Source organism: Euprymna scolopes, chromosome 28 (assembly GCF_053919585.1).
Source record: "Euprymna scolopes isolate OS-2025 chromosome 28, ASM5391958v1, whole genome shotgun sequence".
NCBI lineage: Eukaryota > Metazoa > Mollusca > Cephalopoda > Sepiida > Sepiolidae > Euprymna > Euprymna scolopes.
The window spans coordinates 30675812-30699691 of record NC_136509.1 but is presented as its reverse complement, the minus strand read 5'-3'; the positions used below and the strand labels follow the sequence as shown (position 1 = coordinate 30699691).

The following is a 23880-nucleotide window of genomic DNA, read 5'->3' as shown; positions in this document are numbered from 1 at the left end:
GTATGTCCAAGCATGATATTAATACAGGAGTGCTTCAGGGATCGATCCTTAGACTCTTATTATTCTTGATATCCATAAATCCATAAATCCCTGATGAAATTATATCTGAGATGGATATATTTGCTGATAACACTATGCTCTGTAATAGACATGTTGAGGCCCCTAAATGCCAGAAAGCTTTTTACTCTAATAGTTTCTTCCCTCGGATATCTAGACTTTGGAATTCTCTTCCTGCTACCTGCTTCCCTGACTGTACTGATATGCAGAAGTTTAAATGTAATGTAAACCAACATTTTGTTAATCTTTCCTAGGCATGGTCCCAAATAGTAGCCCCTTATGTCAATGTGGCGGTATACCTTTTTAGGGGTGAATGTGAGTTTAAAAGAAAAAAAAAATGACTGAATTCGACATCAAATGATCTGATAAGCTCCTCACCGTCAAATAACTTAAGCAACATCTATATATATAAAAGGCAAAATGTGTGTGACCATTTCGTGTATGTCTTCAAAAGGCTTTTCTCGCACACGCTCCCAGGGTCGTTACTATCGCTTACAACTGTGTATATAGGTCCTATATAATAATATCTAGGAATTAGGAAAGCGCGTAGCGTATAGATTTATTTACGTCGATTTTTACAAAATTATTGCTATTTTGGCTTCTCGCGTGTTGATTGGGCTTTTTAGTATAAATAAAGTGAAACTAAATTCAAACGGACATGTTCGCGGCATTGTGCCGTGAAAAACGTGCAGAAGCAATCAGTCAAATTTCGATAAACAAACTCAGACGCTAACGCTGTGTGACTTCTATTTGACCTTCTTAATTAGGTCAAATGGAAGCAGCAAAGTTAACTTTTATTACGCACGCCTGTTTTTATAGTTATAGATAAATAAATTCAAACACGTCTAAGCTGTATGTCGCGGTGGCCCAATGGTAACATTGCACTTTTTTTTTTTTTCACACATTAATTTCCAACTCAAGGGTACGGGTTCGATTCTCATACTCACCTACCAAAACATTCTTTTATTATTATTAACCCCCCACCCCCGGAGTTTTGATTTACCTCAAGACACCCGGGCATCGCCGGGTACCCCCCGCTAGTCTATTATATAAATCTCAGCCGTCTGTGTGTTTGTATGTCCGCTAAAAACTTTTGTCATACGCATCAAAGCAGCACAAATGTGGTACCATTAGAAAGAGCAATCTCTCTGAGACATCGAAAAATTAGAAAAAATTTGTCAATTATTTCATGTAGAAATGTTTTGTTTGAAGAGAGAGGGGGAGGCAGGTTTAATTAATACATATTTAAATCCTTAGTTTTGAGGCTGTTTGTAAATCACGCATGCACAAACGGTCAATTTATTGTTTCGTCTTGAAAAGCCAAACTTGCAACGTCATAACATCTATGCCATCGTGGTCTGGTCGATAACGTGTTCACTTGCGAACTTAACTTTTGCAAATTTATGTCTACCATACAGCATTTTTCTTTTTTTGTTTTTTTACTTTCTTTTTTGTTTTTTGTTTACAAAATTTTGCTTTTAGTTTCTCTTCTGACTGGTGGCACCCAAGTCCAGTTTTTTTTTTTTTTTTTTTTACTTTTTTATTTAACCATATTTTACGACCAGGCAACACTGAGCGCCCCCCTCCCTTTCTCGTCTCCAATAAAAAATAACTAAAAACATAAAAATCATCCAAATTATAGATTTTTCTTTCCTACAATTGTAGCATTTGAATAAACAATTATTGGTTAACATGTTGTACCCCCACCCCACTCCAATAAACATTTTAGAAATATGAGTTTTTTTTTTTCTTGTATTATTTTTTTATATCCATACAAAATGTGGGAGATCTTTTGACTTGTATGTGAATTAATGAATTCTGTAGCAAACGGAACTAATCAGCTGCTTAGAAATCAATTACTTCAAAACATTTAAATGTAATGATCAGCTAACATACTTCCTAAATTTCGGTGTGTCTGTACCGGAAGTAGTGACAAGGCAAATCGGTTCTTTCGCTCGCACCTACGTCTTTCCTGTTCATGTACTCTTTTTTATTTTTGTTACATTTTTCCTATTGTTCCTTTTTATTTAATAATCATTGAAAAGCTTTTTGGTCTTCTTTTAATTGAAAATTAGTGAAATTAATTTTATTTCTTTAAAAAATTATTGAAAACATTTTTTGCACTCTTTTTTTTTTTTTTTTCTTTTAAGAATTATTGAAAACTCATTTAAAAATTTTAGTTAAGAATTATTGAAATTAGAAACATATTTATCATATAAATTTAAAAAAATTTTTTTTATAATTTCATAAAAATATATTTCTTATAAAATTTCAAATAAAAAAAAAAAACTTGTTTTTTTCAATTTTGTTATTAAAAGTGTAAATAAAGCCTAATTGTGTTATTTTTATGTGTATGATTTTGTAAGTTTTTATTGTATAATTTTTCAATAGTATCCTTTTCTTATAGTTTACTTCAATAAATCGCTTCCCAATAGAAATACTGAAGAACAATAAAAGCTAAGGAACTGATTTGCCTTGTCTCCGCTTCTGATTGTACTATGCCGGAAGTTAAGAAGTATGTTAGCTGACTATAACCCATTTTTAATATTTGTACTTTTTCAAATCTAATATATAAAAGGCTATATGTCTGTCTGTCTCCATATTTTAAAATTCTATCTCCTCCAAAACTAAAAGTAGCCAAGCGGCGCTAGAAGCCTCAAATGATTGAATTTTTTATGGATCATTTTTTTATGGGTCTTTAGCCGGTTAAAATAGTTTTAAGGGGTCAAAAAATGAGTCAAAATTGGAAAAAATCGTTAAACATTTTGTACATTCATCTTGGTTTATTTTTAATTTTTAATCAGTTCATATGCATGTCATGTTGGTATAGTGGTAATCTGATGCCCCCCCCCCCCCGTACCAATTTTCAATTTTGACTTCTTAGCAGCCTTTTTTTCAGATGAAGATTGATAAAAAGTTTTCCACATGTCTGAATATCTTATATATCAAATTTCAATTTATAGATCAAAAATTTGTTGAGGATATAGGTTGAGAAGTGTCCTCACACACACACACTCACACACATTCTCACTTTTATATACATACTAGCAGACCCCCCCCCCCACCAGTGTTGCCCAGCCATAAAATCTGCATAAATATTATATTTTAATTAATGCAGAATTCTTATTTATTATAAACAGAAATACCGTAGGTATTAAACACAATGTTAAATTCCTTTAAAAAGAATGAAGTAAAAAAAAAAAAAAAAAAAGAAACTTAGACATGTGCATGCAAGTATTGTTTTTTTTTCTAAAAAGTTAATTTTTTGTAAGTAAAAAAAAAATACTCAAGCTGAGATCGAAACCAAAATCTAAAGACAATGAGTCAAATACGATAACCATTAGGCTAGCTTGATATGATCGGTTAAAAGTGTTTTCAAACCTATTTATTTTTAACATAACGAATCTGTTCTTAAAAACATAAATGATGTTGAATGCTCAGATCATCCAAATTTGGCGGTCGTCCCGGAAAACATTAAAAAAAAAAAAAAAATCTATGAACTAGTTTGGCCGGTTATAAATTGAAGTTGTGTGAGATAACAGAAAAGTTGAAGATATTATATATTTTTCATAAACATTTGTCAATGAGAAAGTTGCGTTAAAAGTGGGTGCTGCATTTGCTCGTAGTCAGTCAAAAATAATGTGTTGATGATTCAGAATGTTGATTTCAATGTTGTTAAAACAATGGATAAAACCTGGATGCACCATTTTGCTCAGGAGTCAAATTGGTATTACATAAGTGGACAGCAACCAAAGATGCAAATATCAGCAGGCAATGTTTTGGGGATGCACAAGATATTGTGTTCATCTTTAAAATGGAAGAACCATCAATAGCGAATATTATATGACATTATTAGTATGTTTGAAAGAAGAAATCGCGAAAATAACGACCACTAGGTGTATCAGAATTTTTGGCCAAATCGCCATTACAAACATTTGTTTGAATAGACACCTATATGTCTATCAGATTATAACAATATGAAAATGTAATTTAAACCCATAAATTTTATTTCAATAAAACGAGCAAAGACCAAATTTTAATATCATAAAAGCTTTAATAGAGAAACAATTTTATTTATTTTTTCCTTGGATTTCTTCACTTATAATTTCACGGAATGTCAAACAAATAACACGAGTTGAATCTTATGATATTTATTTAACTGGCAAAACATCACTTACCTGTTCCACATGACTAAGATATGCTTTCTTTTAATCTTCCTGTATGAGAATTTATTCATATTTATGTATTATAATCCATGTATTTTTTAAATGGAAGGATTTTTCAACCACATGTCACGGTAAATCGTATCGATAATACTAATTTACCGTCCATTAAAGAAACCGGATGTTAAGATTCTCACTTTGTTATCTACGGAAGCCTATAAGTGTAAAAAAACACTAATTCAGAAACAAAAGTCAAATGAAATTTAAATACAACTTTTTCATCAGTTACAGAAAGTAAAACAAATATGTGTGGTAAAAAATAAACTCACTATTATTCCAACAAAATTCTTTAAAGACAAGTATGCGTGCAAAACAAACCCACATGTGTCATTAAATAAAGACACTAGAAAATTATGCAGTTAGGTAGAAAAGTAACTTATCTTGCCTTTGATAACATTTATTTGCTATATATTTGTTTTTAGACCACTTTTTTTAAATCTATGTGTACATACAGTAATAATACAAACGTAGTATCTTTTACTTTATTGCCAAAACTGTTTCGGCGATAAACTGTAGAAATTACCTGAAAAATTAATATTTTTTTTACTCAAATAAAGTTTAAAAAGTCAAAATAATATTTAGATACAACTTTCTCATCAGTTACAGAAAGTAAAAAAATATGTGTGGTAAAAAAATAAACTCACCATTATTCCAAGAAAATTCTTTAAAGACAAGTAAATAAGTCTGAGGTATGCAAAAACTATATAAATAAAACGAAACACGAAACAGTTGCGTAATCGTGACAGGAGTCAATATATAATAAATGAAAATACCGATATATATAAAATTTGTAATAATTGCAAAAAGAAACCAGAGACTGAAATTCTTAACACAGAACGTGGACGTGGGTTAGCGACAGTGTCGACCAGTTTAAAAGAATGCTTATGGGTTTTCTGTCCGACTTATAAATACCAAAGGGAGATAACTTATCGTCCTTTTTTTACTGTTGGCGTTTTTATACTATCATACGTGAAAACTGGTATCTTTTATTTTTGGATTTACACGGATTACAGATTAACGAGCATAGTAAATGTAATTTGTTTTTTTTAATATCTCAAAGAAATACCTGAATTTTTGATTTATTATACTTTAAATCTGCATTATTCGGTATCGTCTTTTTTTTTTTTTTTTATATCGAAAAAAAAGGAAACCAGGAATTATATATAAAAATATACACTGACTGAAAATATTGACTGGAAAATCCTAAACAAAAAATAAGCTTCCACTTAAAAAAAAAAACAAAAAAAAAATATGTTTATCGAAAAAAAAAAAAGGATTTATACTTTGGACTTTATAGGTTAATTTGCACATAACTGTTTTTTTTTTTGTTTTAAATTTGATTATTTTATTTATTGATGTTTTATCTTCAATTTGTGATATATAAAACTTGTGCACAAAAATTAATTATTACAATTCTCATAGACATTTCAAAATGGGGGTGTGAATTTATAAAACAACGTTTGTCTAAAATATTATCTTCAGTTTATTGGAAAGAGCATAAAATTTCACATTCACCCTGAAAAAAAACGTAAAAATTTAACCATTAGAAAAATTTGATAGATTTTTAAAGTTTAAAAATTGAAAAATATTCAGCTCGTAAAAATCAATTGATTTCATTACGTAAAAAAAATGGCTGCTTGAACGCACGCATGCACTTTGTAAACACTGTTTTTTAAAAAATGAAAAGTAATATTTCTATTATTTTTTAAACAACTTAAATAGTTTATTTTGGAAGTATATTCTATAAAGAAAATGAATAACCCACTTTAGAAAGAGAAATTACGAGTTTTTTTTTATATTTTATTCGCAGTTTTCTGTTAGGGGTGTCAAAAATTCCCCCCAAATTCTAATACACCTAAACGACCACTAATAAAGAAGAAACAGTTAGCTTTCACCAAGACAATGCACCATGTCACGTCGGTATTAACAATGGCAAAACTATATGAATTGCACTACAAATTGCTTTCACATCTACCTCAGTCTCTACATCTGATCTCCAACTGCTACTGACTATTTTCAGACCTCAAAATAATGCGCCAGGGAATATAGATTTAGCTCCAAAAGAGAAGTGATAACAGAAACTGAGATGTAATTTAGGTCAAAGACAAAAAAAAAAAAAGAAAAAAAAAATGCATCAAACTGTTAGATCATCATTGAGATCAGTGTTCACCCTAGAAGATCATTTAGATAAAATGTGATTTTTTTTTCCAAAAAATTTTTGTTTTAATAGTCGGGCCCGCTATTTATTGAGTGATAAGGATTTTGTTTATAACATAAAATAATGTTAATAATTAAAGCGTTTTATTTTTGTTTATTTTTTAATGATTCTTTATAACATATTTAAAATCTATATAAGTGAAAAATAATATGCTAAAAATTTATACGGTGAATCCGTAAAAATAGAAATTCAAAGAACGAATTGGAATATCTAAGGGAAATAACTATGGAAAACGTTTCAGAGTTCTCTCCCTTTATTTTATTTATTTTGTTTCAAACTTCCATTTTTATGATATATCTTTTATAATAGAAGCAATTAAAATGCCATAAAAATTTTTATCTTAATTATTATTTATTTATATATTTTTTTGAACAACAATTCTTTATATCTATTATTAGACCAAAACGGAATCCATGACCGTTTATTTATTTATTTTTAAGGTTTCACAAAATATATGTAGGGTCCCTACAAAATATATGTAGGGTCCCTACAAAAATTCCAACGTAGCATCTGAAAATACATCCCTACATTGTAGGGATGTATTTTCAGATGCTACGTTGGAATTTTTGTAAATAATAAAACAGTTAATGGGGCGGGGGCGTCGAAAGTGAAAAGTTATGACCAGTACTTTATAAAAAGGGATCTATTTCCACTCAATAATCCTTTGAGGATTTGTAAACTCCATGTTGGAAAACTTTGGACACGTAATGTGTGTATGTGTGTGTGGGGGGGGGGTACATGAAAGTTTCAGAGAGACCCCATCCCCAAAATCTAGCGCTGACCCAAGCTTATTCTTCTCATATATCTAGTATATCTATAAAAATGAGAACGTGTGTGTGAGGATGTTTCACAACCTATATACTCAGAAAATGTTTAATCTACAGACTTGAAATTTGGTATATAGGGTATTCAGACATGTGTAAAACTTTCTAATCAGTTTACACCTGGAAAAAAGGGCTGGTAATGAGTCAAAATTGAAAACTTGGTACGTGGGGTTGGGTCGTCAGATTTTCATGTTTGTCAACTGTTTCATGAATGCGCATGTATGAATCATTCACATGACAGACTACCTATGTTAAGAATAATAAGCAGGTTTGAAAACACTTTTTAAAGAACCTGTCAAGCTGGCCTAATGGTTATCATACTTGACTTACTGTCTTTAGGTTTTGGTTTCGATCTCAGCTGAAATAGTTTTTTTTTTTACTGCTAAGAAAAAACGTAATACTCGCATGCACATGTCTAAGTTTCCGCCCGTTTTTTTTTTTAACTTTATATTTTTAAAGGAATTTGACATTATGTTTAATACATACAGTATTTCTGTTTATAATAACTAAGACTTCTGCATTAGTTAAAATTTAATATTGTATTGTGTATTTTACGATCGAGCAATGCCGGGCAGCCTGCTAGTGTGTGTGTGTGTATTAAATATATATCTATTATATAAAAGCGAAAATGTGTGTGTGCTCTTTTTTTTTTTGTATGCCCGGCAAAAGCTTTTTTCGGGGGGGGGATCACTAATTCTTTGAACTTTTTATATCCTCCTTAGATTATAATATCTCCGATTTACAAAACGAGATCATCTCTATCTTTTATTTGAGTGACTTTTATTTTATAAAATTCATGCTATCCTGTTGTCTTGTGTGTTTTTATTCGTGGTTTGCATATAAAAAAGCTAAACTAAGGAAAGGAAAGGCAGTTTTCCGGCTTCGTGCCGGAGATGTCCAGAAAGCAATTAGCTTTGATCACTGTGTGGAAAACCCCTCATATCAGACAATTGCTATTCATTTGGACACCCGGGAGCTAGACATGACCTCGTGGGGAAGAAAATAACTATCACGAGATTCATTTCATTTCTTCACCGACTCCTGACCGAATTATCACTGGGTCAACAGCTTTTGATTGACGTCGCTAAATTTAAACACTTTTTGCTTCCTTTGTTGTCATAGTGCAGCGGTAAGATCTCGGGTGTTCCATCTTCGTGTCACAAGTTCGAATCTGTCTGTCTACTAACACTTTTTTTTTTGTTCTTTTACACCTCCAAACACCCTGGGCAATGCCGGGCACCCCCACTGGTATATATATAAAAACACAAGTGAATGCTTGTGTTATAGAAATCGTTATACTCACCGAACATTCAAATAAGTTGAAATAAGGGTGAAATTTTTCAGAAAACCTAAAAACATCATTGAAATTTTCTTTAGATTCTATCTGATGTCGATATGGACAATTATTCAATTAGGTCCTTGAAATAACTAAAATATATTAGAACATAAAAAAACAAAAATAATTTTTCAACAGTGCTCAATACATGCTACAGTGCTTAAAAATGATTCATTAGTGTATAATGCCCCACACTCAGGCTGAAAACAAACTATAAAAAAAAAAAGCAAGTTGCATCCAATATTCAAGTAATACATATTTAAATTCTTTCGTTTTCATTATTGTATGCAGAGATCATATGTCCACCATATTTGTTTATTTTTTTTCTGTTTTGACTTATAAAAACCACATTGAAAAATTTTTTTTTTTTACAAAGGAGTCACCACTTATCAAGGCCTGAAGGCCACTCAAGAATAAGGGTCAATGAATGTACAGTGATCATCGGGACAATAATGTAGTAATTGTTAGTGGTGGAAATTAGTATAACTTGATTATTCAAGGGGACGGCTCAGCAAGAACTTCTTTATATTGGACTTGAAAATGACTATGATGTTGAATGTGCTACCACTACGCTACATCTCCAGATTATGATAAATTCTCTTTCTTTCTTTCTTTTTTTTTTTTTTTTAAATAAGAAATGATTTGCTGAAATTTTATTATCTCTCTTGCCGGTGTAATGTAAAATACTCTCCTGTTAAAATTCTTTTTTTTTTTTTATCTATAAGAGAGAAAAACTATTTTTAAGATCGGATTTTTTTCAATTTTCGATACTTATCAGATGCATTTCTGTACAAAACATACCTAAGAACACTCCCAGACATATAAATTACCTTTGTGTGAAATTTACAAAAGATAGGTTCAGCCGTTTTGGAACCTATGAGGAAGGAACTTGCACACACAAAGGGATATATATATATATATATATATATATATATATATATATATAGTTTGTGTGTGTTTTCTTGCATGTTTTTTTTTTTTTTTTTTTTTTACTGGAAATAGATTGCAAGTTATGAATTAAGAGATGGATTACACTTCCTAAATTGGATTTATATCAATTTGATAATCTGCCAATAATTTCTGGCCTTTCAAAAATTCATTGGAAGAAAAGGGAGAGAGAATAAATATTGGTTTTCTTTCCTTTTTGTTCTCGTTAGTTGCAAAGCCAAAAGGAATGTCCTGGAAAGACAAGTCATGAGTTTTGAATTAACATTCTTGAAGTGTAACCTCTTCACCCTATCCCTTTCTTTCTAAATATTTGTCTATCTGTGCACACGTGTGTGTATGTTTGCGTTGCGCGTGTATATACATACGTGTTTGTGCATGTGTACAGGATGTTTTGAAAAATCAATGGTACAACTGGAATTATCTATAATATAAATCTCACCTGTCTGTTTAAATGTATGTATGTATGTATGTATGTCTGCTTAAAACTTTCAACAGAGGCAACAAATTTTCACGAGGTCGGCATTGTTTTGAAGCTGGACCCTTCGGACAACAAATATAAAAAAAATTGGCTAAAATCAGTAATTCCTTCACCTCAACTGAGCACTTTTCTACAGAGAAGGATCGCTTTTTTCGCCGATATTTTCCAAAGTCATCCCCTCTTTTTGATTGACTAGCCTTAATTTAAACATCTGTCACTTCCGGTTTGGCGACGGATGCAACAGCAAAGACGTCAAGTTTTTTTTTTTTTTTTTCATTTTCCTTCTTCCTGGTACGGGTTTGAGCCTGCCTGCCTTCTACCACTTTTTTTTGCTCAACACACACCTCCAAACACTCAGGCAACGCTGGCCACCCAGGCTAGACTATTACATAAAGGACAGTTGTTTGTTTTTTGTTTTTCAATATTTTATTTCAGCTAATTTTAAAAGATCAATTTCTTAATTGTTAGCACTGTTCTTGGCACTTCTCAAAGACTTTAACAAAGTACGCTACATGTAGCCAAGAGCAGCACCACAAACTGGTAACCTCAATAGTTGAAAACAATACTACAAAACAACTATAATCTTAATTTTTAAATATTTTACTTCAATTAGTTCGAATAGATTAAAGAGGCCCTCTTCTGAGACTAACACTTGATTCTGCTATGCGTGAAATTTCTATTCGAGGGTTCTTTTGAGAACAGATGCTGTCCTTTTAATCTTTTGTCTTCTGAGGATTGTGTCTGAGTAATTTTTTTAGAATTTATTTTCATTAGACCAGTTGCCCTTATCACAACCAGTATAATGCTTATTTCTTTCAAAGACCATGTCGCTTTCCAAGTTATTCTTCATGTCAAAAATTTTTCCCCATTTGGCTCGATTATGCGATAATCATTTGGGAAAGTAACATTGATGGTGAGAGCAATCAAGCAATAATTTCAGGTTTGTTCCGGATGATAATGCAGTAGAACCCCATGGGATTGTAAGGTGGAATCACCGTATAGCAGGGCCTAAGCAACATTTTATACAGTAAAATTAGTCGCAAAATACAGTACGGTATATAGTAAACATAATGAAAAATATGTATCCTAGGGCCACCGTATCCCGTCGGGTTCTACTGTATCTGATTCTGTGGCCTTATCTTTGATGTGTCTGTCTGCCTGTATATCTTTGTTGTAGAACACTGTCAGTTTTCCGTTTGTTGTCGTTTGTGAACGGTCATGCTCCCAGATGCTTGACAATCTTTCAAGTTGTATTTCTCTGCAGATCTTCCTTGTGTAATGACCGTCCGTCAAAAGGATCTTGCATCCAGATATTAGATGACTTGGATTTTCCTTTGCTGATTAATATAACCTGCACTGGTCATTTTTTTTAATTTTTTGTAGATCAGTTATTTTCTTAAATCCATTTGTAACAAGACTGTTTTCTCCTCAGCACCCAAAATCAGAGATTAGACGATTTCTGTAATGCCTTGTCCCTGTTAATTACGGTATAATGCTGTTCCTGTGCAATTCTAGGAGGTTAATCTGCCAAGGCTTTGCTTTCTCTCTTTGAGAAAGGACTAGTTTATTTCTAATCACCTGAGGTACCCTTATCTGGTAATGCTGACAGGGCTTTGCAAGTCAGTGTACCTCCCCCGGGACGCTGACTTCTCAATCTCACTTTTTGACCCTGGTGTCAGTTTTTGCAGTGGGAGAGAACTAAATAACTCGATTTGTGACAAGACGTTGGTCTTACCCTGCTATAATTATCCATTCCTTTTCAAATGGAAATTTGCCACTCTTAAGCCATTGTAGTGACACCTCCCTATCTACGTAACCATGGTTACGGTCTTTCATGAACTTTCCTGTTTTTTTATGCTATTGACATTTTTCTTGTTTGATTTTTATCTCCCTTTTCTAGTACTTCTCCCTCTTCTTTCATGTTCTATATGTATGTTTATATGTTCAGCCAAAAGTCCAAAATTACTAACCAAAGACCCACAAAATTTCTATTTTTTTTTTTTTTTTAAGGCGTTGTCCCTCCCGGACGTATAATAGCTAAAAATAAAGCAAAATTATTCATTCTATGGATGTCAACTGAATCAAGTTTCGTAATGGAGGTGGGCAGCGGTATTTTAACTATTTCCAATGTTGTCTATTATATAAAGAGGTGAAAGCAGGTGGGAGAGAGGAGTGTGGGAAAACCTGGAAGGAGAAAAGTGGGAAAGAGAAAGACAGGTTAAGATTGAAACAATGCGGAGAAAAACAAAGATGATTTCAGGAGGAATAAAAAAAGATGCATAAGGAGAACATTATTATTGCATTGTGGGGTACACATTTATAATAGAATCGCCAGTTTTTCTTGTAAGTTCGAAACTATAAAATGTAATTCAATTTAATTTCTTACAGAAAATAATTTGTCCAACTAGTGTTGCATTGCAAGGTGCACATTTATTATATATTTTATTATATATTATTTATTATTTATTATTTATTATATATTATTTATTATATATTATTTATTATAGAGAGATAGACAGTGGAGCTGAGAGATAGATGTGTAATGGAAGTGTAATGACAGTTCTTTTAAACATGAGGGAAATTCATTATCGAAGAGGGTAATACAGTCAACCTTTGGAACGGGGGTTTATATACAAAGTTCATTATACAAGACGATGAAGACAAAAACACATTACCTTGCGGTTGATGACAAACAAAGACAAAGGCTTACATAACAATACGAAGACATTTATTCATCTAGCTGGTGATGAGAATTCAATGCCTGGCTAAGTTGTTACATTTTGTTTTGTTTTTTTCTCCCCTTCACTTCCTAAGGAGTTTCTGTCAGTCTCGGTCCACTCTACCAGATTCACCCGGACTCTTTGACTGATTGTCTTTTTCTGACTGCCTCTTCTAGTCTAACTTTAATGTATATATTAATTCTATACTGCTTTGTGACATCAGCACACTGGCCAGACATGTGAATTCCATGCACATGCTTCCAACACATGTCCTGGCAACACAAGTCCCAGATTTTCTCTGTGGACATTCTTTATTTCTATTGTTCCATTATTCCTCATTAAAATGAATAATTCACTGCATTCCTGGAATCGTATCTAACAAAAATGTATTCATTTTAACTTCTAACAACTGCGTTTGATTCCAGAATTCTCCTTCAATAATAATATTCGATCCTAATTACTTTAGTTAGTGGTTGGTTGTTTTTGTTTTACGGCATATCAACCCTTTTCAGGTTATTTAATGCCAAATCCAGTGATTTTGGAGAACAATGTTTTAATAGAGTATATTTTTTTGTACTACCACTCCAGGTTAGAGTGGACCTGGGAGCAATGGCAATTAAAGGGTGGCTCCACACTCCCCAAAGCCCGCAAGCTGGGGCCTCAACATCAGATATAGTTTAAGATCATATCCAGGACCTCTAATTACTTCATTTCTAACTAAAAACTGAAGTTGTCCCCTTCAACATACAAACAGATAAGTGAATTTTGAACTGTTGACAAAAATAAACATGTATTACTGTACGGTTAGTGTTCGATTTCCATAGCTAAAAAAAAAAAAATATTCAATATTTTTCATTATTTGTTGGATTTTAACATTGAATTGCTTATTTTCTCAAAGCACAAGCTTGGATTTTGATTTTTGCCTTGAAAAAGCCTTATCTCTATTATTACCTTGAAAATATGGAAAATGTCTTGAAAATGCTTGGAAAATTATATTCTTTATGTCCAGTAAAAATTTGTGTTGCAATATTAAAAATAAAATCGAAATAAATACTATTAAATTATTTTTGTAAGTATTAATAAAATACCATAAAAAATCTTTATAAAATATTGAAAATAAAATCGAAAGACATTGTTCTGAAATTACATTGTATTATTGTGGATACAAGAGTTACGGCCCTTTATCACAAAACTATCTGATGTTTTCCAGAAAATAACATCAAGTGGTTTTGGGAGAAAGGGATGCAACTCTTGTATTTACAATACTGAAAATTTAAAAATAAAATGGACACAGCATATACCAATCTACAATTGGTAAAATAATGTTTAATCGCACTTGGTTGGCCAAATATAAGTGGGTCAGGGAATGTAAATATGAATATCGACAGGCGTATTGTTTTGTATGTAAATGAAAATGACTTTTCCTATTGTCAATTAAGTTTTTTGGTTTAATATATTATTGTTTATATATCAAATTTTATTTTGAAAACTTGAATTTTGTCTGGAGAAGGCCTTGAAAAATTTTGAAAAGCCCTTGAAAAATGGACATTGAAAATTTGTACGAACCCTGTTTCTGTATTTCCATGTGTGTTCGTATTTCTTTTGCTAATTATTGCATCGCATGTGTCTTACTGGAGACATCATTATCAAATTCAAGGAACATACCACAAAACCAAATTCCCACAAAATATAGATGTCAATTTGTGAAGAGTATCAATAATAGTCTCTAGCACCACACACACACACACACACACACACACACACACACACACACATATGCATATGGTGGAAGGGCTGTAAATGACAGTTCTCTCTGATTCTCTCTCCTCTGGTACAGTGGAGCAAGAGGTGGCTGGTTACTTTTAATGCATCTAAAACCAAGCTCCTATCTTTACATCATCAACGCTCTGATCCCCATCTGGCATCAATTGAAATGGATGGCTCTCGTCTAGGGGAAACTCCATGTTTTGATAAGCTTCTGGGCTTGACCTTTATTCCTGACCTGAAATGGAACACATACATCAAGTCAGTTGCCAAGGTCGCTGAAAAAATGGTAGGATCCTTCTACTGCTCCAGAAAATATCTCACTGCTTATGCAATTCTCTATCTATATAAAAGCCAAGTACATCCAAGGATGGAGTACTGCTGCCACATCTGGGCAGGAGCTGCTAAAAACAGCCTATCCTGCCTTGACAGAGTACAAAATAGGCTTCGTGGCTTAGTGGGGGTTGCCCCTTTCCCTTCCCTGCAACCTCTCTCCCACAGAAGAGACGTTGCGAGCCTGTCTTTGTTTTATCATTACTTCTATGGCAAGTGCTCATCTGAGCTCGAATCTCTGGTCCATCGTCGCCAATCTTTCATGATAAACACCTGTCTAGCTGAAAGCACTGTGAAACATTTTCTTCACTCTTTATCTGTGCCAAAACCAAAACGTAGATTCCATGAACAAAGCTTCTTTCTTAGAAGTGCACGCCTGTGGAACTCTCTTCCGTTTGCCTGTTTCCCACCTAACTACAACCTAGATGTCTTCAAGTCCAACATAAACAAATTCCTGATGAACCGCCCCCTTAAGTAAGACACTTTATCAAATCTCCAATACTAACAATTACTACGATACTATCCCATTGATTACTGTACACGCAATAACCCTTATCCCCAAGTGGCTTCTGGGCCTTGATAAGTGGTGACTACCTTGTAAAAAAAAAAAAAGGGGGGCACTAAGTTAGCTATTCACATGCATAATTTTTTTTTGTTGCTTAGTTTGTGGTGGTCATTCATCTAGCAGTCCTCATGCAGGTCTGCAAGGAAAAAAAGAGTGAAAAATCATGCTGTGTGTCATTTATAGGTGGAGTGACACCTAACGGTCAGAAGTGACACCAGGCGGAAGTTGCAAAACCATGTTTTCCAGACAGATTTTCTATCTTTGCCTGGGCAAATTCTTGTTGAGACGAAACGAGGAGGAACCTCCATTCCAGAACAGAGTAAATTGATTAATGAAATTTGTGCTTTTAGAGAATTGTTAACTTTGATTGTTTTGTGCCTTTTTTCAACTTTGTACTATAAGAATATCGATATAATATTCTGCTTGTTCCTTACTTAGTCCATTTGTTACGTTTTCAGCCACGGACAATTGTGTGTGGCATTTTCAAGAGCATGCAAGTTCTCGGATATGAGGATTAAGGTAATAGACATTGATAAACAGGTAACAACAAGAGGACGAACTTTAACTAAGAATATTGTCTGTCAAGAGGTGCTGGACTGAAGGAGTAAATTAAAGATCGTACAATGTGATTTTATTATTTGTATTGAACTATGTAGCACAATATTACTTTCTGGGTATTTATTAATTTATCTCATTTGGGTCAGTTCTATATTTAAAATACAATGAACACTATTTTCATAGAAATTTTGATAAATTCATTTGTTGCATGTTATTGGCTTTTCTGTCTCAATAAACAAATTTTTGCGCTGTAATATGAGTTTTATCAAAACATATTTGTTAATTAAATACATTTCTCATTCCATGGAATTTTCATGGGTCCTACTAGTGTAATAATAATATGCAAAGTCATTTCATGTTTGGGCATATATTATCACCTTTCATACACATTTAAAAAAAAAAATGAAATTGTCTTTTTATTAATCTAATCTATAAAAGGCTATATGTCTGTCTGTCTGTCTATTTTCAAAGTCTATCTCTTCCAAAACTAAAAGTCACAGAGCGGTGCCAGGGGCCTCAAATGATTGAACTTTTTATGGACCATTGTTTTATAGGTCTTTAGCCGGTTAAAATAGTTTTTAAGGGTTCAAAAAAAGGTAAAAATTGTACATTTTGTACATTCATCTTAGTTTATTTTTAATTTTTAATCAGTTCATATGCGTGTCATGTCGGTACTGTGGTAACATCACCAGCTTTGAATGTTACAGTTTTTGCTTTCGGTTTCAATTCTAGCTGATGGCACCCAAATACTTTTTTTTACTTTTGAAATCACGGCTCTATAATAACATATATGAAATCTGGACAAATTAAAATATCATATTTAAGCGTATTTTATGACCAGGCAAGTTCCCTCCCTTCCCCACTAATATGATAATAAAAAAATTTCTGATTTGACCAATTTTGAAATGAATTGTTCTAAATTCAAATTGTTGTTCTGTTGACTAAAAGCAGTACAAATTCAAAAGGTGAAATGTTTCCATTAATGAATAATTGATAAACCAAATAGTGTTTCTCCATTATTAAAATTGTTAGGTGAAAGTACAGAATAGTTAGAAAACACCCTCCCCTTCTTAAGAATTGCTTTCTAAATAATAACGTTATTTTATTTTCTTTAGCGTTATTGTTTCTCTTCATTGCATTTCATGTAACCCCAACCTGCTAATTGTCTCATCTGCTTAACTAAGAAGAATAAAAATTTTTCATTGTGAAAAACACAAGGAGACGTTTGCCGAGTTTATTCAAGATTTTATTGTTGAAAATTTGTAACATGGTATATACACACATTTACACACGGGACCCACATGTTGTATGCAGACTGCGTTGCATGGAACAAGTGCACTTGAAAGCCAAATACAACGTAATATTAGAAAAATAAACAAATATTTTACTTGTTTGAAATTTATCACAAGTATATTTCAGAGGTATACTCCATCTTCAGTGCGTTGTTTTGTTTCTTTATTTTTTCCTTTTTTTCTTCCTTGCCATGTTGTAAATTTGGAGAAAGAAGTCTGTTTCTTAAGAGTCGTGCATTGTGTCTAGTGGTTGTATTTTGAAATGTTTAAACTGTGTGTAGGCAACGCGAGAATAACGTCAAGGATGAGAGTTCATATAGAAAGAAAATGATAACAACAATCACTCCTGATGATACTTGATAGAACGCACTTAAGAAGAATATGGCTGAACAACAACGTTTGGGCACCATTCTATACATAACGCCAGCCGAAATAAAAAAGACTGCTTGGCAAATGGAAAAGATATCCAGAAAAATTGGAAAAAGAATAACGCTGTTGTGTTCAATCAGATGTGCTTGAAAAAAAAAATGTATATATATATATATATATATATATATTGATTTAACCTCAAATCCTGCCAAACACTACATTTTTTAATACTTCTAAAACTGCAACTAAACGAAAAATATCCGTTATTCAAAAATATCTAGTGTTCAAAATATTACAGTTCTTCTTTTCGTCTTTTTTTTTTTTTTAGTGCTTATTTGTTTTTGTTTATTTTTTCTTGTCAGAATTGTCTTGAAGTCTACGACAATGATGTCCCTTTCAGTCTCCAGCAAGCCTACCGTGTTTTCCTCAGAACGCCTGCAAATCGCAACCAGTACCAAGTCTATGCTCATCTCCGTCGTTTGGGTTACTCTGTCATTCGGCATCAGGGTAGGTTAGTATCACTGTATGTATTTCTGTCTTTATTAAGTTAGGCATGTTTTTATATGAGGGTCATTCTAAAAGTCTTGTCTCCTACTAATTTAACTCAAAATGTTGAAGAGCTAAAAAGATGGGAATGGTACCATTAAAATGAGCAACCCTTGTGCTCCAGGATTTCTTTTTGCTACATAATCACGACCATTCTTAATGCACTTTTGCCGGTGACGAATGAGTCTTGATGCCTCAGTTATAAAAATCAGCACCTGCCGAGGCAGTCTATTTTTTCACGGTTGCGATTACAGCCTCTTTGGTGTGGAACAGTCATCGATCTTCATTAAATCCCAGGCGACATCGGTTCTCTCTGCCAGTGTTCTGATAAAGCTGATATTTTTTTGGATATCACAAGAATTTAGTTTTTTGGACAGAAAAACCAATCACACACAGCAAATATGAGTTTATTAACATTTTTATAAAAATAGTGTCCATTGTATTTTAAATATAGAACTGCCCCAAATGAGTACTAATAAATACTTAAAAAGTAATATTGTGTTACATAGTTCAATACAAATAAGATCACATTGTAAGAGACAATCTTTAATTTACCTCTTCAGTCCAGCACCTCTTGGCAGATAATGTTCTATTTTTGCCCTGTTTCTTTCGAATGTTCCCTTTTTTACATAATGTTTTACTGACTTTCTTTAGTAAAGAACCACTGTATGTCTAAATTACAAAGAGTTGCTTTTCAAAAACGAGGCTACATCAAAGGAAGGTCACTCTTATATTCTTGTCTAGGCTTGCCAGATTGTCCTTTTTAAACCCCAATTTCACAAGTATGGCCTTTTTTTTTTTAAGCAGTTTGGCCTTCAAAAATTATATTTGGCCTTTTTCTTTTATATTCTCTAAATACTTGGCTATCTAGCTATTGTTTTTTAATTTTTGGATAAATGTAAAAATCCATATAACCTGTATATATATTTTCACAAGCGTAAAAATACACTGGAGGGGGGGGGGTGATCTATAGATTTTAGTTTTTCAATAATATTTAGCATTTTATCGGTAACAGAAAATTTTGCTTTAAAAAAAACAATTAAAAGAATCGTTTTTAGCATCAGAAATTTTTCCAATTCTGATACCTTAAAAAGTTACAGTTTTTTCCCATTTCTGATTCTGATTAATCGTCCTAACACTACTTGAAATTATCAAAGCAATCAAAGTCACATTCCAAACACGATGTCTTTAGATCTACATCTCGTTAACAGCTAGAATATAATTCTTAATTAATAACCTGTTTTTTATGATCACTCTGGAATAAACTTGTTAAATGCATTAGTTTTTTAATTTTGGATGTGTGTAAAAATTTAAAAAAATATATTTTCAGGTCAGACACAACCCGATATGAACAAAACTTAAAATTAAACCAGTATACAAAAGATGGCAAGAAACGCAAGATCTCCAGAAATACTGGCACCAACAAATCCTGTAAACCAGAAAAACATCCAATTGTCTCAGAATCTACAAATGCTGAAGGGAATTTGTGCAAAAGACTGAAAACTGATGCTGTTGAAACCCCCGAGGCAGTATATGATAATTCCCAAAGTTTTTCTGTGGCTGCGAATTCTAGTGAAAGAACTGATAATGTAATGAGAGCTGTTCATAACCAGGATGCTGACAAAAGTACTGATCCCCAAAATACCAAACTTGACTGTGAACCAATTTCTGAGGTTAGAATAGACAGAATGTCGGCCCCACTATTACCACAACAGCCAAATTCAGTTGAGGCTCCAAGTAAAAAAGAGCCTACCAAAATGGAACCTGAAGACTCTCCAAAAGATACAGAATCTAATAGTTTAATTTTGGAACCTAATAAAACTTCTTTGTCTTGTAAGTTTGACGAAAATTCTAATTCATGCCAAACGGACAATTGCCAAACTGAATCTTTGACAAAGAACTGTTCTTGGTTTGGGGAAGCAGATCGCTCTTCTGGTCAGAGTTTTGATTCTGAAGACAATAGCGGACGTTTGTCACCAAATTTTCTATCCGACATGAAAAAGCTCAGAGTCTTAAAGGATGATGATGAAACGCTTTGCAAAATCTTCATGTATCCGAAATGGAATTTCCAGGAATACAATTTTCCCAATATTGCGCACTTGATGCGGGTGACGTGTCCCCGACCTGCAGATTCTGTAACTGTCCCCCTCTTTGGTGAACCATTGCCAGGAGGGAATTTCGACTTCGACATCCAAGAATATAGGGAAACGGTAATGAGTCAGCATAAGTTTTGTCGGAACAGCAAAGGGCCGATGGAACGTTTGGAATTTTCGTTTGTGGAGAACTACCAACATGAGAAGAAAGCAGCAAAGAATTGGACGGATTACAAGAAAATCTGTGATTTGGAACAGCAAAAGAAATCTGGTTCACCATTGGAGTTCTTGTGGCAGGGCGAAGTGAAGCCATTGGTTGCACCTGAAGATGCAACATCAACAGGTTCGTATTGTTTGTTCTTTGTTTGTGTCTATATAAAAGACTAGAAAAAGTTGATCTCATTATATTGTTGCATCTGTGTTTATAGAAGAGACTAAAAAAAGTTGAGCTCAGATTAGTTTTGTTTGCATCTGTGTTTATAGAAGAGACTAGAAAAGTTGAGCTCAGATTAGTTTTGTTTGCATCTGTGTTTATAGAAGAGACTAGAAAAGTTGAGCTCAGATTAGTTTTGTTTGCATCTGTGTTTATAGAAGAGGCTAGAAAAGTTGAGCTCAGATTAGTTTTGTTTGGTGTTTATAGAAGAGACTAAAAAAGTTGAGCTCAGATTAGTTTTGTTTGCATCTGTGTTTATAGAAGAGACTAGAAAAGTTGAGCTCAGATTAGTTTTGTTTGGTGTTTATAGAAGAGACTAAAAAAGTTGAGCTCAGATTAGTTTTGTTTGCATCTGTGTTTATAGAAGAGACTAGAAAAGTTGAGCTCAGATTAGTTTTGTTTGGTGTTTATAGAAGAGACTAAAAAAGTTGAGCTCAGATTAGTTTTGTTTGCATCTGTGTTTATAGAAGAGACTAGAAATGTTGAGCTCAGATTAGTTTTGTTTGCATCTGTGTTTATAGAAGAGACTAGAAAAGTTGAGCTCAGATTAGTTTTGTTTGCATCTGTGTTTATAGAAGAGACTAGAAAAGTTGAGCTCAGATTAGTTTTGTTTGCATCTGTGTTTATAGAAGAGACTAGAAAAGTTGAGCTCAGATTAGTTTTGTTTGGTGTTTATAGAAGAGACTAAAAAAGTTGAGCTCAGATTAGTTTTGTTTGCATCTGTGTTTATAGAAGAGACTAGAAAAGTTGAGCTCAGATTAGTTTTGTTTGCATCTGTGTTTATAGAAGAGACTAGAAACGTTGAGCTCAGATTAGTTTTGTTTGGTGTTTATAGAAGAGACTAGAAAAGTTGAGCTCAGATTAGTTTTGTTTGCATCTGTTTTTATAGAAGAGACTAGAAAAGTTGAGCTCAGATTAGTTTTGTTTGGTGTTTATAGAAGAGACTAAAAAGGTTGAGCTCAGATTAGTTTTGTTTGGTGTTTATAGAAGAGACTAAAAAAGTTGAGCTCAGATTAGTTTTGTTTGCATCTGTGTTTATAAAAGAGACTAAAAAAGTTGAGCTCAGATTAGTTTTTTTTGCATCTGTGTTTATAGAAGAGACTAAAAAAGTTGAGCTCAGATTAGTTTTGTTTGCATCTGTGTTTATAGAAGAGACTAAAAAAGTTGAGCTCAGATTAGTTTTGTTTGCATCTGTGTTTATAGAAGAGACTAAAAAAGTTGAGCTCAGATTAGTTTTGTTTGCATCTGTGTTTATAGAAGAGACTAGAAAAGTTGAGCTCAGATTAGTTTTGTTTGCATCTGTGTTTATAGAAGAGACTAAAAAAGTTGAGCTCAGATTAGTTTTGTTTGCATCTGTGTTTATAGAAGAGACTAAAAAAGTTGAGCTCAGATTAGTTTTGTTTGCATCTGTGTTTATAGAAGAGACTAAAAAAGTTGAGCTCAGATTAGTTTTGTTTGCATCTGTGTTTATAGAAGAGACTAAAAAAGTTGAGCTCAGATTAGTTTTGTTTGCATCTGTGTTTATAGAAGAGACTAAAAAAGTTGAGCTCAGATTAGTTTTGTTTGCATCTGTGTTTATAGAAGAGACTAAAAAAGTTGAGCTCAGATTAGTTTTGTTTGCATCTGTGTTTATAGAAGAGACTAAAAAAGTTGAGCTCAGATTAGTTTTGTTTGCATCTGTGTTTATAGAAGAAACTAAAAAAGTTGAGCTCAGATTAGTTTTGTTTGCATCTGTGTTTATAGAAGAGACTAGAAAAGTTGAGCTCAGATTAGTTTTGTTTGCATCTGTGTTTATAGAAGAGACTAAAAAAGTTGAGCTCAGATTAGTTTTGTTTGCATCTGTGTTTATAGAAGAGACTAAAAAAGTTGAGCTCAGATTAGTTTTGTTTGCATCTGTGTTTATAGAAGAGACTAAAAAAGTTGAGCTCAGATTAGTTTTGTTTGCATCTGTGTTTATAGAAGAGACTAAAAAAGTTGAGCTCAGATTAGTTTTGTTTGCATCTGTGTTTATAGAAGAGACTAAAAAAGTTGAGCTCAGATTAGTTTTGTTTGCATCTGTGTTTATAGAAGAGACTAAAAAAGTTGAGCTCAGATTAGTTTTGTTTGCATCTGTGTTTATAGAAGAGACTAAAAAAGTGGCTCCCGGGCTTTGATAAGTGGTGACTACCATGTAAACAAAATTTTTTTTTTTTAAATTATTAATGGTGTCATTTTGGTAGAAATTGCTCAAAGGGAAAATTATGCCCAACTCACATTTAGGTAAAAATGTGCTTTCGTATAATTAATTTCAAAACAAGTATCGCAAAAACAAATAACATATATATACTTCATTTACTCACATAAAATTAATATACGAAAGTATAAATTTATGCGTAAACTTTAAGTATTTATTTCAACAGTGCTCAATACGTAGGTAGAGCTAGTTAGTAAGTTATAAAATATATATGGCGATTAAGCTACACTGAATATTCCGCGTTTCATCCACTCTAGGATTCATCAGGCTTATGCGAGAATTTTGTGGTTGTCTCGTGTTTTTATATACGCACCTTCTATAGAGTTTTTTGTTAGCCAATCAGCTTTCTAGTATCCACCGCACCCTTCCTAATCAGCCAATGAGCAGGCACTTACAGGACAAAGGCCCATTTGACCCCCGGTTGACCTGTTCCTTTGTGTGTGCTATTTAGCGTAGATATCTAGTGTCTTGACCTGTTTTAAATATAGGTTAAGTTTTTTTTTTATGTTAGTTTATATATATATATATATATATGTCATAGTTTATGTATATGCATGTTTATTTATTTTTTATTTTTATTTTTTATTTGTTTATTTTCTGTTGTTTTTGTAAAGTATAGGATAGCAAAATTTTCATGAAGGCATAATCTACATGGATCGTCTAGGTCTCTACATGTGTTTGCTTGTCTTACTATTTTCCATTCGACTACTGGCGAACGTTCGTTTTCCTTGAGTTCCCAGTATTTGTTTTCTAGCGTTTTTTTCATACAGTGTTTTTTATTATTGACTGTATTTTTGTGGTCATAATATCGGGTTTTGAAATCTAAGGAAGTCATACTTACATAATATTTCTTGTTATTCGGGTTTTCTTTCGCAAATATTGTGGCCTGG

General features: G+C 32.7%; 1 protein-coding gene across 1 annotated transcript in view; it reads left to right on the top strand.

Annotated features, from left to right (window-relative positions):
• LOC145249555 (tRNA-splicing endonuclease subunit Sen54-like) overlaps positions 1 to 23880 on the top strand; it is a 163826-nt gene that overhangs the window by 24170 nt on the left and 115776 nt on the right. The window contains exons 5-6 of the mRNA XM_080111230.1: positions 18048 to 18196; positions 19562 to 20667. Of these exons, the coding sequence (XP_079967356.1) occupies positions 18048 to 18196; positions 19562 to 20667 (1255 nt within the window). The remainder of the gene's footprint in view (positions 1 to 18047; positions 18197 to 19561; positions 20668 to 23880) is intronic.